Source organism: Pollicipes pollicipes, unplaced genomic scaffold, assembly GCF_011947565.3.
Source record: "Pollicipes pollicipes isolate AB1234 unplaced genomic scaffold, Ppol_2.1 Scaffold_4295;HRSCAF=5057_pilon_pilon_pilon, whole genome shotgun sequence".
In the NCBI taxonomy this organism is placed as follows: Eukaryota; Metazoa; Arthropoda; class Thecostraca; order Pollicipedomorpha; family Pollicipedidae; genus Pollicipes; species Pollicipes pollicipes.
Genome location: NW_023596461.1, coordinates 13,701,532 through 13,714,947, shown reverse-complemented (window position 1 = coordinate 13,714,947; position 13,416 = coordinate 13,701,532). Strand labels below are relative to the sequence as shown.

Below are 13,416 nucleotides of genomic sequence, written 5' to 3'. Positions count from 1 at the left end.
CGCGGGTGCGCCGCCGCGCGGTCCGTCGAAGCCCAGCGTCGCCGGCGTACCGAGACGGAGAAGCTTGCGCGCGCCGCCCACCCGGCGCGTCGTGAGCAGGAAGAGATCCTTATTGGCGTCGACGAAGGCGAGCTTGCGCTGGGCGGCCGGCAGCTGCTGGTCCAGCGCCAGCTCCAGCACGTCGCACTTGTGAGTGAACGGCTTGTCGATCACTGGCTTGCCGGTCATGGCGTCCATCAGTTGGATCACTGACCGGCGACACGGAGCCAAGTCACCAGAGGGACCTCACGGGCACCACTTCAAGTTGGCCATATACGCCAGGTCAAACGCATGAAGAAAGCGTGGGTGACAAGCGTGAAATAAATTAATCATGCAACATTTATCGGGCAGCGGGCGCGAGCGTAATAAACATACTTTTCATATGATCACAACACAGGATACAAATGCAGTTTGTAGTGGTAGGTAATTATTCAACTATACAGGTTCTTGTGGTCCCATCAGTTTAGTCACAAATTGCTCACAAACGGATGTCACTAGGTTACCCATCGAAAAGTGTACCTATTGCAGGTACGACAGTGCATTTGTGACTTCGTAACTTCAAATATGAACTCCGGCCTCCCTGGTTACCATGGTCAAAGACCCCAACAAAGACGACCAACAAAAAACAAAACAAAAACGGGTGCATTCATGCATTCCGACTGGCAGACGTCCTGGGCCCATCCACAGCTAGACGTCTACCCTTCTCTTCGCCTACACAGGTTTTCATAGCCTTGGTCACGTCAGTGGCCGGAGGTGAAGGGCGTGGCGGGATGGGGGAGCAGCGCAGCCCCGGTACCCTCCCAGCTGCCGACGGCTCACCTTTCTCGCTGTCACTGTCCCGGCAGGCGAACGTATCGTTGCTGAGTGAGGCGGTCTGTTCGGACACGCTGTCCAGTCGCATGCCTTGCCAGCGGGGTGTGCACTGGAGCCGCGCCTCGTACGTGTACACGTACACAGAGTTGCCGTCCACCAGCGCGAACACCCTGCAGCAGAGCACACAGACCACCGGCTGAGCACGCACTGCCGGGAGCACACCCAATACCGTCTACTGAAGAGGACGCCGATATGCCGATCACTGGTGAGAACACCCTGCGGTGAGTGCTGTTTTGTGGCATCAGACGACCATGCCCGTAAGGCGTACCGCAGCTCTGAGCAGCGTGGATGCCTCCGGTCCTCCGGTCCGGTGTCTCCGGTCGTGACCGGGCATGACCTGTGAGGAGCATCCTCAGCCGTGACCTAGCGTGACCTGTGAGGAGCATTCTCAGCCGTAATCTAGCGTGACGTGTGAGGAGCATCCTCAGCCGTGAGCTAGCGTGACCTGTGAGGAGCATTCTCAGCCGTAATCTAGCGTGACATGTGATGAGCTTCCTCAGCCGTGACCTAGCGTGACCTGTGAGGAGCATTATCAGCCGTAATCTAGCGTGACATGTGATGAGCTTCCCCAGCCGTGACCTGTGAGGACCGTTTCCAGGCGTGACCTTCCGTAACCTGTGAGGAGCGTCTCCAGCCGTGACCTAGCTTGACCTGGGAAGCTTCCTCAGCCACTACCCGTGAGGAGCGTCCCCGGCCGTGACCTGCCGTGACCCGAGAGGAGCATCATCAGTCGTGGCGTCGGCATGGCGACCTACTGCGAGGCCTGCAGGATGAGGTGGACGTTGCCCTCCTTCAGCTCGAAGATGAGCGGCGTGTTCCAGTTGCGGGACGAGTAGACGAAGCACTGGCCGGTCGTGGCCACCAGCAGGTACCTGGGAAAAGGCGAACGTGAGCTGCGACAACCACACAATTAATGCTGTCATGGCCTGTGATAAAGCGTCCAGCAGGGCGACACGCAAGGGTGATGAGGCAAACAACTGTACATTGCGCCAGAATGCGAGGCTCAAAACCCCAAAATGAGCGAAACCATCCCAAGCATCACTTTTACAAGGTCGCGGGCGAAAAGCCAAAGTCAGAGGTGGAAAATAACACGCAAGAGCCGCCGCACTTCGGAAGCCATTTCTAATGGCCGCATGAAATTTGGACAACTGTCCACTTAAATAGCGCCAAACCGCACGCCACGTTTCAACCGGTATCAAGTGTACTTGGCTCTGCGAAGTACCTCAGGGCGCCCGCCACGGACCTATGCAAGGAGCTATCTTGAAGGCTCTCGCATGTTCCGGCTTGGAACCGGTAATTTGTACGCTCATATTGTAACCACTGCACCAGCAGCGGACAATGAATGGTGACACATTATAGCTTACAATGTGTCTGCCACACCTTTTTGCTTTTGGCGCAGGGAGCCCAGCGAGGCAAATACAAATGAGTGCATGAGATGAGGGTCCTCATCTGGCAGCGTACAGCCACACATCTTCGCAGGCGGTATAGTGGTTAGAGCACCCGCCCCCTGCCGCTGGATCTCCACCCCTGCCCAGCGCCTCCGCGGCTGCCGCTCACCCGTAGGCGAACGACGTCATGATGATGCGGTCCTGGAACTCCAGCTTCTCCCAGACGTCCGAGATGACGTCACGCAGGCAGATGGTCTTGCGGCCCGTCACCGTCGCCTCGTAATGGTCCCACTCCATCCGCCTGCGGCCGGCCCGGAGGCCCGTCACGCACGCGTCACGCGCACCATGCCGGCCGAGTCCCACGGCTCACCCCGGGTGGAGCGCGGCCGGCACGCATGCGCAGGTGGCTGCAGAGGGCCGCCGCCGCCGGAGCGCAAAGCTGTATTCACGCCTAAGATCGAACTACATATGTAAGCGGCTTTGATACTGCCTTGTACAGTCTTAAGCACGGGTCTTCCCTGGCAACTTTGTGGAAACGGCTCCAGTCAAATGAGAACGGAACTAAGTACGCAATCTTTATGGCGGCGAATGGAGGCATCCAGTTAATATAACGCAATGAGAATCGCATGACTGCAGAATTTCCAGTTCGCTCGTTATTCTGAGCCACGAAAACAAATAACATTTGACAGTCTTATTCAAGGACGTTCGTCTATGGCCGCGTGCCGTCCTTCACGGCACACGTGGCATTCTATCCTACGGTTAAACGTCTGCCTCGATACGACAACAGCCACGGCCAGTCCGAAGCGCCCTCAACAAGAAACGCTACCAACGTTCCCAGTCCAGACTGGCGCCACGCCCAGCGCGCTGACCACCCACGCACTTTTCGATGACGTGCGCGAAGATGACGTGGCCGTTGGAGCAGGCGCCGGCCACCTGGGTGCCGTCGTTGGACCAGGCGATGCGCAGAATGCTGCCCGTGTTGGGCTTCTCCAGCGAGTGCGACCAGCCCTTCTTGTCGCACAGTCGCAGCGTGTTGAACGAGCCGACGGCAAAGTTGTCGCCGCTGGGGCTCCACGAGATGGCCGTCACCGGGTAGTCATGCGCCGCGGAGTTGTACAACATCCGGCCGTACCTGTCCCAGATGCGGTACCTGCGGTACGGACACGCAAGCTGACGCGTCCAGTAATGACAAGCCGTGGCATGTCCATGGCAGTGTTTTACCAGGCGGGGAAAATATCCCAGTGGTTAACAATGTGGATTCCAGATCATGGGGGCGGGGGGGGGGGCGCTCTCGCCGTGAATTACCGCCTAGTCACCTAGTTGACCTTTAGAGCCGCTGTTGCCCCCATAGCAGGACGTATCACGTACACCACACGTCCTTATTGAAGCGCACCCAGCCACGACCGATATGCGACCAGCATCACGGACACAAGGCGAAAAAATCACACAGCCGCCTGTCTGTAGCGCTCGCCGTCAGTGGCGTTCGCCGTCAGTGGCGTTCGCCGTCAGTGGCGTGGCGTTCGCCGTCACTGGCGCTCGCCGCTGACCTGCAATCCTCGGCGCCCGAGGCGATGAATCGGGTGTTGGTGTTCCAGGCCAGCGTCAGAATGGGCCCCTCATGCCCCTTCCACTGGAAAAGGCCGACAGTGAGTCGCGTCTAGTGACGATACCGCGCACAGCTGCGCTGCCACGAGTGAGTTGAAGACCATGTGGTACGATACATTTGGTGCTTACCTTGAAGCATCATGCATGCGAACAAATGCACTGTCATCACAAAATTGCGTCCAGTTGCTCACCGGCTAAACGCTTTTCATCGAATTTAACCGCGAATCTCCGTAATTTTGTGCTAACATTAGCTTTGAACACGCACCATCCCAGTGAGCCAAAGAACACTCACCAAGGCGTTCACAAGCGTAGACACTGATCAGTCAGGACCAGCAACATTTAACGCAACTCGAACGCAGAGCATCAGTATTCTGGCTGCCGCCAGCCGCAGTTCGCGCCTTCCCCGGACACCAGAGCGGCCAGCACCACGCTCTTCTGCCGCGTATGGCCACGTCCCACCCAGCTAGCCTCGACGCTGGATTGGAGGGTGAAGTCCTCACCGAGTTGGGTTTGGAGTTGGGCGCGAGCGGCTTGACCACGATGTTCTTGCGCTGCGAGTACACCACCTCGGCCGAGGTGGGTCCCCAGTCGGCCGCGTAAATGGAGCTGCTTCCCTGCACCAGTGTGGAGCGCAGCATACCGGAGCGGGACCACATCTTCAGCGCCCCGTCCTCACCAGCTGCCGGACAGGGTGGCAGGAGGTCAGGACAGAGTGTTGCCACGTCTTCAGCGCCCCGTCCTCACCAGCTGCCGCACAGGGTGGAAGGAGGTCAGGACAGTGTTGCCACGTCTTCAGCGCCCCGTCCTCACCAGCTGCCGGACAGGGTGGAAGGAGGTCAGGACAGAGTGTTGCCACATCTTCAGCGCCCCGTCCTCACCAGCTGCCGCACAGGGTGGAAGGAGGTCAGGACAGAGTGTTGCCACGTCTTCAGCGCCCCATCCTCACCAGCTGCCGGATAGGGGATGAGTGAGATCAAGACAGGATATTACCACATCCTCAGCACTGCGTCCTCATTAGCTGCCGGACAGAGGAGGAGGGAGTTCAAGACAGGCGTTACCACTTCCCTAGCACCCGGTCGCCACCAGCTGCCGGGCAGGGGAGCGGCGGAGGAAGGGACAGAGCGGGAGCACATATTTAGCTATCATCCCCTGCAACATATTGCCGGCAACGAGTTACAGACCTGGGGGACATTAAGACGGCCCAGGTGTTTTAGCCGGACCACGTCTTGAGCTCCCCGGTCTACATACTGCAGGGCGGGTGAAGGGGAACGACGGGTGGGGCCGGCCCTTGAAACTCCGCCTTGGCCCACTGTCAGACAGGAACAGGTCCCACAAGGCTCCACTCTTCTCAAGATCGTCCAGGGTTATACCACTACATTTGAAGTAAGGTGTGTCCACGACCGCGAGCAGATGATGTCAGCCTTATTGCAATAGGTAATTTCACGGAGGTGATGGTTCTGAGTTACAAAACTTTGGTTTCGTTTCGGTTCTATTAGATGCAATGTAATCAAATCAGATAGGCACAAGGTATCTTATGGTCGATACGTTCTGAAAAACTTAAAGTGGAAGCGGCAAATATAACACGACGAATTAACACGCATTAAACAACAACCAAAACCGCCCTGCAAGACAAACATTATGTACGACACATCCCTAATGACGCAAATGAAACAATATATGTCTCCATAGTCAGGTGGCAATGCCAGAACTTGGTGAGATGCAGGCCTGACAACCGCTTCTCACATGTGAGAAGAGCTGATCCGTCGCTGCTCCAGCGGGCAGAGAGCACCGCCCCTTTGTGGGCCTCGACCGTCTTTTCCACACGGCCCACTTTGTTCATCATGTAAAATTTGCCTGCAAAGAACAGAATACAGTGTAAGGTGCGGCGCAACACGAAAAGGATTACATGCCGGTAAACGACACTACACATGCACGAACAAGCTGTTTCCGTTCCCGTTATGAGAAAACCAATCCGAATGCACCTTGTTATCGTCTATCGCAGCCAATATATTTCGAATGCACTATGTTATGCTCCACCCAATACGTCACTTTCAATACCGACACGACATTTGGCCCCACGCTCGACTTGCGACGGAGGCTTACACTGTGGGACAGCTACGGTTGTTCAATATGGTGGTGCAGTATGCAGATTTCGTTGACAGTTTACCAACTCGTGTAGCTGCTATGGTAATTGTTACTCCTCCCATTTATCACGCTAGCGAGAGACCATTGACAGGGGCGCACGTCTAGACTCGAACCCCAGACCCCCGGTGCGGCCGTCAGCACGCACCGTCGGCGGCCGCCACGACGAAGATTTCACCGCCCATGGTACCACCCTTCTTCTGGGCGGCGGGCGCGGCGGACAGCTCGCGCGGCACCCAGTGTAGGTCGACCGGGAACACGTCCGGGCCTAGGTCCACCACCTTCTCCTGCTCCTGAGTCATTAAGTTCCAGCGCAGGATTGTGTGGTCGTCACTGCGGGCACCAAACGCAAGACCGAATTAACGCTTTTAATGAGAAAGGACATGGTAAAATGTGATTCACAGTGAGATGATTTGGACTACCGCGCGACGGAAACTGAGGAACTGAGCCCAGTCGTCACGTTAAATATTGGTGGCTCAAGCAATGTTTTCAGTTTTCCAGTCCCCAAATTTTGCCGTCGGCCTTCCCACGTCCTACTTCTAAAGGAAAGTTACGTGAAAATCGCAGTTGTGTTAATTATTTTCACTCAGCTAAGCCCCCCCCCTCTAACTGACTTAGCAAAAATTAGCCCCTAATAGATTCTTTTAATGCCACAGAGACACATGTGACTGTATCACGGGTGTGGTTTCTTATTCAGCTGAGGGGCTTCAGCCCGTCCCTTCCAACTTGGACTCCAGCCCCTCCAACTTTGGGAAGTGAGCCAAATCTGGGAAGGAACATTTTTGGTATATTTTGGGGTTAGGTTAGGCCATTTATCACTATTTAGTCGACCAGCCCCAACACATTTTGTGAAACTACGACCTTGGACTTACATGTACCACACTCCTAACCGAATGGCACGAAGGTAACTTACGCCACAGAAAACACTTCATCAGTAGTACACCAGCCAACCGCAGTGACGGTATCATAATGTCTGGGCTCCGCCAACATTGCAGTCTTGAACCTCATTTTCGCCGCGAAGCAAACAATGCTGTTACGAGGCAGATCACGCGAGCGATCACCGCACCCCCAAACTTCAGGGCGAAGACACTACTCAACCCCGGCCTCGCCTATCTTCTCGTCCCTTTCTGCTGGCGGATTTGTTTACAAACTGTGGCATTTTCCTCCGTATTCGACATCACTCCAGCTTATTTTATCTGATCTCTGATTCGCTAATAGGGTAGGCTGCTCCTCTTGTCAACCAATGGAAAATCAAATTTTTCACTATCAGCGCTCACATGCAGAGCGGCTTCAGCCTGGGATATTAGCATTAAAGGAATATGAGCAGTATTTGGGGCGATTGTTACTTTGAAAAGTTTTTTGACTACCTTAAGAAATAATTTTATTTCTTTGAAACTGTCGTTAGCTGTTGAATGCAGTTTTTCTTTCAAATCGTTTGCAAATGCTCAAAAAGAGTAAATGAAATAGAGTGATTATGGCGCAGCTGTTTCGTTTCCGCCGTAAAGCCGTCCTGATATGTTTGATGACATCAGTACTCTGGGACTGGTTTCGGACTTGGTTTGGAGCTGTTGGGAACTGTTGGACTGAGATTGTGGTAGGTATTGTCACTTGCGTCATCCCTTCGGTGCAGTGAACTCGCTTATGGGGTAAACTCCGTTTATTTGTTTCGGTAGGTAATACGTGTGATACGTGAATGCATCTGTGATGTTGATCTCCTGTCTTCGCTATTGTTTTCAGAAACCGCCTGTTCGTCGCATTCTGATTTCGTGTGTTACCATTTACATAAATGCTCCCCATCATGGTGATTTTTATTCCTCTTGAAGGAGGCGGGCACTTAAATAGTGTTGTTCTTGCAGAGGGCTGTTGTGTTCAGTCAATGTGTAGTAGTCACAAATTGGTTACAGCAAGTATACATATCTGCATTTTGTATGCATGGAAACCCCATTTTGCATAATATATCATGTACAGTTGCACTCAAGCTGTTCGTGAACATTGCACACCTTAAATGTAGCTGGCTCTTGATGTTTAAGGAACTACTGAATAATAAAATTAGGCATATCAAGTGAACATTCCTGTACATTGTATGTCATTGTCATATGTTTAAGTACCATAGCATTGCAATGTCTTAGGAGCATATTACTTCATTCAGCCATGTGTAGTTATCATCATACATGTGCAGGAAGCTGTCAAGGTGCTGCTGTTGTAAGGTGTTACAATTCTGGCAGCTGGTAGTTGATACAACCTGGCAAAATGCAGAGTCCATTTTTACCCAGGAGAACTAGTTAAACAGAGTGTGGCCATCAGTAAATTTGCAATGTCTTGTTGGTGGTGTTGATAAACTGGTCTGAATGTAATGTATACTAAAAACTGATTCAAAACATTGTTATATTTCAGCAGAAAGTGGCCCACAATGGCATATTGTGTGGCTCTCAATGTTGAATGTGAATGTGGGAAATGAATGAATGTTGAATGAGTAGGTGTAGCATATGTGTTTCAAGTTATTGATTGAATTGTATGCCATCCTGGCTATTTAGTTTTGCCTGATATAGTAGATTTTAAGTTCCTGTATCAGTGGTCTGTTTTGCCAAAAGTGAAGGTTTGATTAGGCAGGTGTTATGTGCTATTTTGTGTGAGCTAGTTTATGTGTGACATTCACATGAATTGGTGCCAAATCATGTGGGTAAGATGCTGAATATTCTTAGTTAAATTGGGAGCAGTTCCTGGAAGTTCCCAATGTTACATGATAGCTGTAGATCTTGTCTGAACTTTTAGCTTATACAGACTACTCATTTGGTGATGTGCCCTGTGTGCGTCCCTCATGGCTAGATACATCATCCAGGTGTTCAAGCCCTGTGCACTACACCATTATTCTCTATGTTTGCAACCTGCTGCAGAAAAAGCTGTCATGTTCTTTATGAGATTTTTGTTAGTTTGGATATGGTTGTGTACTTTTGCACATGGTTAGCATTAGGTACTCTTGAATGTGATAGTAAATTAAAGTTATGTCTGCAAAATTTCATGCCAATCATTTTTTGAAGAAATGGCTGACTATCTTCTGCATAGTGTTTTAGGTGCTTGTTGATGCCCTTGGCCCACTGGTGTAACCACTGGAGGGCTGGAGGAGGAAATACACATACAATGTTGTCAATGCAGTGTGTCATTTCATTCCAGTTTCAATGGAAAAATATGCCTGCATCTTCCAGGTTCTGATTTGTCCTAAAATTTCTTAATTTTGGCTGGAACCATGCCCCTGGTGGTGCAAGGCATGATACCATGTAGCTGGGGCTACTCTCATACCTTGTGATCTTCCTCTTCCCTTGCAGAGCATATACCATGCTCAGCACATCAGTTCATGCAAGTGAGCTGATCTTTGGCCAGATGCACCAGATAATTAATGATGTGCTATTTTGGTCATTATTTCAACTTATGACTGAAAAGCATTGAATCTATTCTTCTGAAACCTAAATACAAATATGAAGGTAGTCCTTTTGAACAGCCACATGACAATAGCTGTCTGTTCTGTGGGACACCTCATACTTTTCTAACCCAAACTTTTAAGACTCTGTGGTGTGTTAGTTGACTAAAGAACAGTCAGTTGCTTTCAAATAACCTCAAGACAATCACATTTTCTAACCTTCGGAAAGATGACATAGGAAGAGAACCTGAATGGTAGTATAATACAGTTTTTAAACTTACAGAAGTGGTGATGTGATGATTGATAACAGCAAGGCATCAAAAAAGTTGCTTAAGTTTTTTTCTGACTTGTACACAGGGTGCAGTCAGACTTGCACCCATTTGCCCATGGTTGTGTATATCCATTTAGCACTTAATGCTGGTACTAGTCTGAGCTGAAATTCTAAATTTAGATGACTTCACTATTATTGTCTTCTGCTAACAGTGACACCAACCAATTTCCAGCTATTGCTCATTCCCAAGAGTATTCCCAGGACTGATGTCATCTGGGTGTTGCCACCTCCATGGTCAGGGGAAACATGCTGGATTCACAACCTAGTGGCACTGAGTAGGAGTCCCAGAGCATACATATTGCTTGGTCTGGTGGAGATGGAAAGGTTAGCAGGCAACTAGCCAATGGGGATCGAAGCAGTCCCAGGGCTGCCCTGCGACGGTATCGTGCGGCGCGTGACACCCTCTGCAGTCCTGTTTAGCGAAAGGGTGGGGCGAAGTATGAATCATACTGGATGGTCTGCTTGGGTGGTGCATTCCAGGCACACACAATAAGCTGCACCGTGCAGGTGCTCTGAACTGAAAGCCACCCATGCTCATTATTGGAATAAATGCAGAAAATATCCTGCAGAAGCACGCACTTCTCATCTCTGATGCGATGCTATAGAAGGATGCGTTTTGCATATCGCTTCGCTGATGCCTGGCTGCAACAAATTACGCTGAAGAAGGCTGCAACAAATTACGTTTGCTGTAGAAGTTCACATTACCTGCGTGACGACATTATGCAAACATGCGACTGCCCCATGTTGTGTGACCAGGTGGTGGTAAGCCGCGGTTCGTGAGGGGCCACGGCCCGGCGCCGGCCGCCGATGGCTCCCGCACTGCTGCGGCCCTGTCTGCGGCGGCCCATGCTGGCGCTGCTCTTCTGCCTGACGGCGGTGGTCAGCTTCATCCTGGGCGTGTGCGTCAGCGTGGTCATCCTCGAGCCGGACCGAGCGGCGCTGCGCTCGTCGGCCGCTCAGCGACAGGTCTCCGATGGACCAGGGTATATGGTATGTGAAAACAGGTGCAGTTGGTGCATTGCAGCATTCCAACCACTTCCAGATGCATGACTGTGGTGATTTGATTCATGAGGATGGAAATGTTCGCGCGGCGTACTTGGCCACATGGAGGGTTTTATATTTCGTAGCAATTCATCAGTTATGCCATGTGCAAGCTTACAGCCAGAGTACAGCCAGGGTACAGCCAAGGCACCTAAAAAGTAAAGTGTCATTGTGACTGGGACAGATCATGTCGGGTTCACTTGCAGGTGCTGTGTTGAACTGTTTAATTTACTGTTCGACTCAAGCTCGTTAAGCCGCACTACTTTTGGTGGAAGAGCCGGGTCTCGTGCTGACGGCCTGGCGATCGGGCTGACGCTCCCGCCCGCGCGCGCCTCACCTAACGGCGCGCCCTTCGCCGGCAGCTGGCGGTGCTGGTGTTGACGGCGCCGGACAACGCCGAGCGGCGGGCCGCCATGCGCGCCACCTGGCTGCGGCCGCGCGGCGGTGCCAGCCCGCCGGCGCGCCACTGGTTCGTGTTGGGCGGCGCGAGCCTGCCGCCCGGCCAGCGCGTGCAGCTGGCGGCCGAGCAGGCGCGCCACGGCGACTTGCTGCTGCTGCCGGACGTGGCCGACGCCTACGGCCGGCTGACTGACAAGGTGTTGGCCGCCTTCGCCTGGCTGGCCGGCCACGCGCGGCACAGGTACGCGCTCAAGTGCGACGACGACACGTTCGCGCGGCTCGGCCCGCTGTTGGACGAGCTGGCGGCGGCGCCGCGCAGCCGCTTCTACCTGGGCTTCTTCGACGGCCGGGCGCGGCCGCAGCGCTCCGGCAAGTGGGCCGAGCCCGCCTGGGATCTGTGCGACACCTACCTGCCGTACGCGCTCGGCGGCGGCTACGTCATCTCCAGCGACCTGGTGGCGCACCTGGCGGCCAGCGCGCCGCTGCTGCGCCGCTTCGGTAGCGAGGACGTGTCGATGGGCGCGTGGCTGGCGCCGCTGGACGTGACGCGCCGCCACGAGCCGCGCTTCGACACCGAGTACATGTCGCGCGGCTGCGACAACCGCTACCTGGTGACGCACAAGCAGAGCGCCGCGCAGATGGCCGAGAAGCAGCGGACGCTCGAGAGCCGCGGCGTGCTGTGCGAGCGGGAGCACCGCACGCGCAGCTCCTACATTTACAACTGGACCGTGCCGGCCTCACACTGCTGCAAACGTACTGACGACCGGACCGTACCCTGAGGCGCCGTGCTTATCACGGGGTCGCGGGCTCGATTCTCGCGCTGGGAAACTTTCCACGAGGTGCGGGGACGAAAGAGGCATGTGTATTGAATGCAGGGCGCGCGTTTCACGGCGAAGGGACAGGACCTTGTCCTGTGACCACCAGTGCCGTGGCCCTTGGCATGGGTTGTGCGCCGAGCCCATCTCGCGCCAGGCTTGGTCAGAATGGTCGGGTATTGTGTAGTCTGCAGTCTTTCGGGATCCAGGTGGGATGTGAGTCGCTGCCCGCGCCGCCACGTGATTCGAACGTCAAGTAGTATAAACGCCTATGATTCTGAAGAGGAGGCAAGGTAGTTTGATAAGTCACATTTTTATCCCTTTGAAGATGGTGGCATTTCATGTGATATTTTATTATGCGGTCGGTGCCGACTTGGTCATTTTTAGTACCCGCCCGGAAACATTAGCTGCTCCAGCGCCCGAGCGCAGTGGATGTTTTCCTTGGGGTGTTGTGCCGTGATTTCAGTGTGAGCCCCTTTACTTAGCATCTATAAATAATGTTCACTTTTTGTGAATATCCATACAAACAGCATCAACTGCATCATGTCCATTGAATGCCAGTCATGTCAGGTGTTTGCGTTTGTAAACTGTCTGTCAAATCATGTCAAGTGTTTGTGAAATCATTCTGGTGTAGGTGCTTGCATATTACTGCTAGCACGAGCCGTTACATTTTTCAGCCGATGATCCAAACTACCGTGATTGGAAACCAGTGTGTGGGAATTAGGAGGGGGGCGAGGGCTGACTCCATCCAACTTCCTGATTTTGATACCGCCCCCATGGAGGTTGTTTGGAAAAAATGTCCAAGTGTGATTCCCCCTCCCCCCTCCCACCGTTTACTTGGAATAAATTGCATTGTCCCTGTAGGTGACACGCTGTCGTCCAGCTACTGAACGGCCCTGTCCGTGACCTAGCGCGTGTATTACTATATCTGATGTTGGTGTATAGACTGAAGTGAAACATTTCTGTGTCGCACTTTCGAAAAGTTGTGTTTTCTTGTAAACAAACTTTGGGACATTTCCTTCCAAAAGGATTTTCCCTCCCGCAAGTTGTCTCGGTGGAAATGACAATACATTGTAGGTACTAAGCAACAAGTGCATGGGTTTTTACACCATTTTGTCTCGGCTGTCGGGCTTCCTGGCCTAAGTGAAGCTCTGGCTGTTGAAGACATGTGCCGACCACAACGTTTTGTGTTTCGTGATTGTCACAGCTGTTGAAAGTTACCACTTTGAACAGGCTGCGCACTCGGGACGGAAATAGAACGAGGATGGGGCAAAGACAGTTATTATGTGTACACAATATTATATATATATATATATATATATATATATATATATATATATATATATATATATATATATATATATACAT

The 13,416-nt window shown here is 52.6% G+C and overlaps 2 protein-coding genes across 2 annotated transcripts in view; one reads left to right on the top strand and one right to left on the bottom strand.

Annotated features, from left to right (window-relative positions):
• The window catches only part of LOC119097191 (intraflagellar transport protein 80 homolog), a 31,945-nt gene extending 25,713 nt beyond the window's left edge, over positions 1-6,232 (bottom strand). Inside the window, exons 1-9 of the mRNA XM_037220247.1 lie at positions 6,196-6,232; positions 5,649-5,759; positions 4,406-4,584; positions 3,848-3,930; positions 3,181-3,450; positions 2,470-2,601; positions 1,668-1,784; positions 859-1,022; positions 51-248 (exon numbers count right to left, since the gene is read on the bottom strand). Of these exons, the coding sequence (XP_037076142.1) occupies positions 51-248; positions 859-1,022; positions 1,668-1,784; positions 2,470-2,601; positions 3,181-3,450; positions 3,848-3,930; positions 4,406-4,584; positions 5,649-5,759; positions 6,196-6,232 (1,291 nt within the window). The remainder of the gene's footprint in view (positions 1-50; positions 249-858; positions 1,023-1,667; positions 1,785-2,469; positions 2,602-3,180; positions 3,451-3,847; positions 3,931-4,405; positions 4,585-5,648; positions 5,760-6,195) is intronic.
• A 1,357-nt stretch (positions 6,233-7,589) lies between these two features.
• On the top strand, positions 7,590-13,128 carry LOC119096713 (beta-1,3-galactosyltransferase 6). Its single transcript, XM_037219610.1, has 3 exons — positions 7,590-7,641; positions 10,550-10,783; positions 11,197-13,128. Exons 2-3 carry the CDS (start codon positions 10,601-10,603, stop codon positions 12,010-12,012), a joined length of 999 nt encoding a protein of 332 aa, XP_037075505.1. The 5' UTR covers positions 7,590-7,641; positions 10,550-10,600; the 3' UTR covers positions 12,013-13,128.
• Positions 13,129-13,416: the final 288 nt, after the last annotated feature.

Bases quoted from the DNA above. Each gene is read 5' to 3' on its own strand.
- LOC119096713 (XM_037219610.1), top strand. From the start codon at position 10,601: ATGGCTCCCGCACTGCTGCGGCCCTGTCTGCGGCGGCCCATGCTGGCG. The intron at 10,784-11,196 runs GTATGTGAAAAC...CTTCGCCGGCAG, and splicing joins CCGATGGACCAGGGTATATG to CTGGCGGTGCTGGTGTTGAC.